The sequence below is a fragment of the Aplysia californica genome, unplaced genomic scaffold (genome assembly GCF_000002075.1).
Source record: "Aplysia californica isolate F4 #8 unplaced genomic scaffold, AplCal3.0 scaffold00179, whole genome shotgun sequence".
In the NCBI taxonomy this organism is placed as follows: domain Eukaryota; kingdom Metazoa; phylum Mollusca; class Gastropoda; order Aplysiida; family Aplysiidae; genus Aplysia; species Aplysia californica.
Genome location: NW_004797449.1, coordinates 742,111 through 745,984, shown reverse-complemented (window position 1 = coordinate 745,984; position 3,874 = coordinate 742,111). Strand labels below are relative to the sequence as shown.

The 3,874-nt window shown below is 45.8% G+C and overlaps 1 protein-coding gene across 1 annotated transcript in view; it reads left to right on the top strand.

The window, feature by feature from the left end:
• The first annotated feature begins 571 nt into the window (after positions 1-571).
• The window catches only part of LOC101855489 (homeobox protein 5), a 23,561-nt gene continuing 20,258 nt past the window's right edge, over positions 572-3,874 (top strand). The window contains exon 1 of the mRNA XM_035969759.1: positions 572-626. Coding sequence (XP_035825652.1) covers positions 572-626 — 55 coding nt within the window. The remainder of the gene's footprint in view (positions 627-3,874) is intronic.

Genomic DNA, 3,874 nt, shown 5'->3' with positions numbered 1-3,874 from the left:
TATTTTGGTTGCGTAACGACCGACATCTGTGGTGTAGCGGTAAGGAGCTTCGCTGTGGCATGCAGGAAACCCGAGTGGGAAGAACACGTTTATCAAGTGTCTCGGTCTTTCTGCTGGGACGTTGTATCCCTCTCAGCCACAGTTATCCGTAAAGAACAGGGTCAGAAGCACGCTTCCGACACAATCTAAATCTGTCGATTGGGGCGTAAAAATATCTACTTTAAAAAAACAGCAACAGCAATAGAGTGGGCAGGTCCAGAAGCGTCAGCGCACGTATGCCTTCCGTTCTATCCAAACAACGGAATAGTTTCAAGTGGGGAAACTAATCAGTCTCCATTTTGTTTTTGTCGAGGCTATTAGAAAGTTCCGAATATTCTAAGCGTTGTTGAATGAACCACACGGCAGCTTACCTCCCCCGCTGTTGGCTAACAAATCACTCTATTGTTAATCTCAAATTACTGAAAACTTCCCGGTAAGTGATTTAACCTTATTCCCAGACCATCACACTCGATCGTTCGGTACTACCGGTCTAGAACAACTTAATCCCCTCAGCCTGATTTTACTCAACTTGATGAGTCCGCCCAGAGACTCACAGCAGCCAAAGTCTCTCTGCAAACGCGCCGGAAGTAGGTAGTCCATCTCTAGGACAAACCCGGAACCGTGGAGGTATTACCGCTGACCGCGTGGACCTCCGAGTTGGGAGGCATTATAATTTGTATCACTTTCCTCCCAGCCTCGGAGGAGAGCACGTCCCTTGCACGTCCAAGTTGGAAGGCATTATAATCTGCGTGGCATCACGGTGAAATCAGGCGCTCGTCTGAATAATGGAATTGAATTAACAGACTTTTTTTTCCGTCCGCAGGCTAAATTTTATTTTGGGACCCAGTACCTTTTATGTCCATTCAAAAACATATTTCGTTGTGGATTTTACTTTAAAAGAAATCTACCAAAAATACCCCCCCCCCTCCCCAAACAACAATAAACAAGACCAAAAAAAAACCCCGTTGCTCAAAGGCAAAAAGTTAACTTGCAGTTCCCAAGGACACTGAAGCTTTGGAAGTAACTAAACTTTGGTGGCCATTCTCTCGCTAATTTTACCCCTGATACCAGGCGACCTTCACTTTTTTCAATCCCGACTGCTATTCAAGATAAATGGGTATTTTTTTGCTTTGAAAAATGAAAGAAAAATACACTTTAGGATTATACTAACAACTCTAGATCTATACCCTCCCAAAAAATTGTCGAGCACCTTATTTCCCCGCGTCGCGACACAATTTGTATCACTTTCCTCTCAGCACCGGGGTAGAAGACGTCCCCAGCACGGCCCGGTCGGACGCACGTCAGCCTCGCCTCTGTCTGACACTCGACACCGGGAGGTAAAAGCCAGGAAATGGCAGACAGTCGTGAGGCGGGGCATTTTCTCTGCTGCTGCTGTCTTCGTCGTCGTTATCGTCGTTGTCGTTATCGTCGTTGTCGTCATTGTCGTCATCTTTGGGTTCTGGTCCGGGTGGATTGTCCGGGGAGTTGATAGGACCGTAAAACCTATACCATTTTTTTTTCGTACGGGGAAAGGGGGGTGTCGACCACTAGGTCTCCCTCTGATTAACTCTTTGAGGACAAGTATTCCGGGCAATCGTAGTCTCTGGTGTGGCGGTAAAAATGAGTGCTTCGTTTTGTCGCAAGAAGGAGAACAGAGTCCGATTCTCGTGTGGGGAAAATTTTTCTCCAATAAATTGATCTTTCTGCTGGGGTGTTGTTTCCCTCTCAGCCCAGGTTGGCCTTGATAGGCAGGACTGGAAGCCCGCCTCCTAACTGTTCTAAATTGTGTCAATGGGGGCGTAAAACACTTACTTTAAATAAAAACACCGAGAAGAATGCTCTTCAGAGAGTTAAGGCACACACACACACACACACACACACACACTCACACACACACACACACACACACACACACACACACACACACAAACACACACACACACACATTATTCTGTGATTGACGCTAGAAGGCGCGGCTGTGCCAGTGGATCCAGGGAGGTTGTCGTCTGCCTCTGACTGACGCGGGAAATGAAAGAACGACAGACCACGTGACCTCATGATTCAATCGTCAGACAGGAATAGCGCGCGAGCCGTGCGGGAAGTGAGTTGATTTATACCAAAACGCGCCCCCAAACTGAGTGAGCGCTGCAAATTAGTTGCAATGTTAAACGAAGACACACGGTTTAAAACCAACGGCGGTCGGTCTGATCTCATGGCGGGCGTTTGTCGTGTCGGGTTTTGGGTTTGAATGACAGGCGGAAGGTTAGGGTTCGGTCCCGTCCTCTGAAGATGCGGGTGAGGCCCGGGAATTAGTTGCTCTTAACGAGGCTCAGGCTTAAAACCAGTCATGCAGTTCTATAGTTCATTTTTTAAAATCAATTTTTTTTGACGTTCTAGTAACAATTTGACGGCACTTGCATCACAATTAGGTCATATAAGTGTCGAAGATTAAAGTTGCCCCGAGAGAATAACATACACAGAGAAGGAGGAGAGATGCGGACGATAGATGTTTGACAGGAAAGAAGGTGCAGACTATACCAGTGAAGTGGGTTGTAGGCGGGTGCTCTGGTGTGGTATGTCCTTCTTTTCTGTCAAACATCTATCGTCCTTATCTCCCCTTCTTCTTTTTTATGTTTGCTACTCTCTTGTAACACCTCTAATCTTCTGGCGCTCACTTATGACCTTATGCAGTTGCGAGCACCGTAAAACCCCTACTAAAACTAAACTAACTAAATACCAGAGAACTTACCAACTACCCACTTTTTTTATTGAGCAAGGAGGTTGCTAGTTAGTCCTTAACGAGTTGGGGAATACATTGTATTGAGCCATGGATCTGCATGGGGTTTGACAGTTCTCTCTCTCTCTCTCTCTCTCTCTCTCTCTCTCTCTCTCTCTCTCTCTCTCTCTCTCTCTCTCTCTCTCTCTCTCTCTCTCTCTCTCTCTCTATCTATCTATCTATCTATCTCTCTCGTATGCGCGGGCGCGCGCACACACACACACACACACACACACACACACACACAAACCCTTCCTCCTACTCCCCCTCCTCCAAAATATTCAACCCCTCGTCCCCCCCCCCCCCTACACTTTAAGTCACGACCACTGTAATCGACTGATGACAAACACACTCTTTCACTTGGCCAGAAGTGCGCGATGCACACTGCACAGGAAACGGCCAAGTCGAATCTCCGCTAAAAGCATCCGAAATCTGATGCCGACCACCTCACGTCACCAAAATCCCGGCTCTTTAATAGCCTCTGACGGCGCGCACCAAAATCTTGGAGGCTTCCGGCTAGGGAAAATTAAAAACTTTGTAACAGTTCTTAACGGCGAAAGAGCACCGAAAGTTGATAGCGACACAATTAGACGAAGCGAAGTCCGTTGCACGTGTGAGAACAGTTCAGATGTTGTTAGCTGCAGAGCCCGGGTTCCATTCTTTTCTCTTTACGAAATGTGTTGGGGGGGTTTTCTCTTCTCATTCATGTCGAAATATAAACTCTCTTGAAATTGTTCTCCCGAGATATTTATTTACATAGACGTTTTTATTTTGCCCTGTTTAAAAAAGACACACTGTTGCTGAACATTTCGCTACCTTAGAATTACAAAGTTCTCTCTAACATTTTTGACTGTTTTGAGTTTCCAAGACCTTGAGGTCAGAAACCAAATGTTATATCTGCTCTATCAAGATCAGGAGATTATTCGGAGCCGTTAAAGCGATATTCAAAGAATTGCTTTCGAAAATGCTTGACATATTGTGAAACTCCAAAGTATATATTAATGAAATTACCTTTTCTTTGTATATTCCTTTCTTGTAACACCTCTTGTCTTCGGCTCT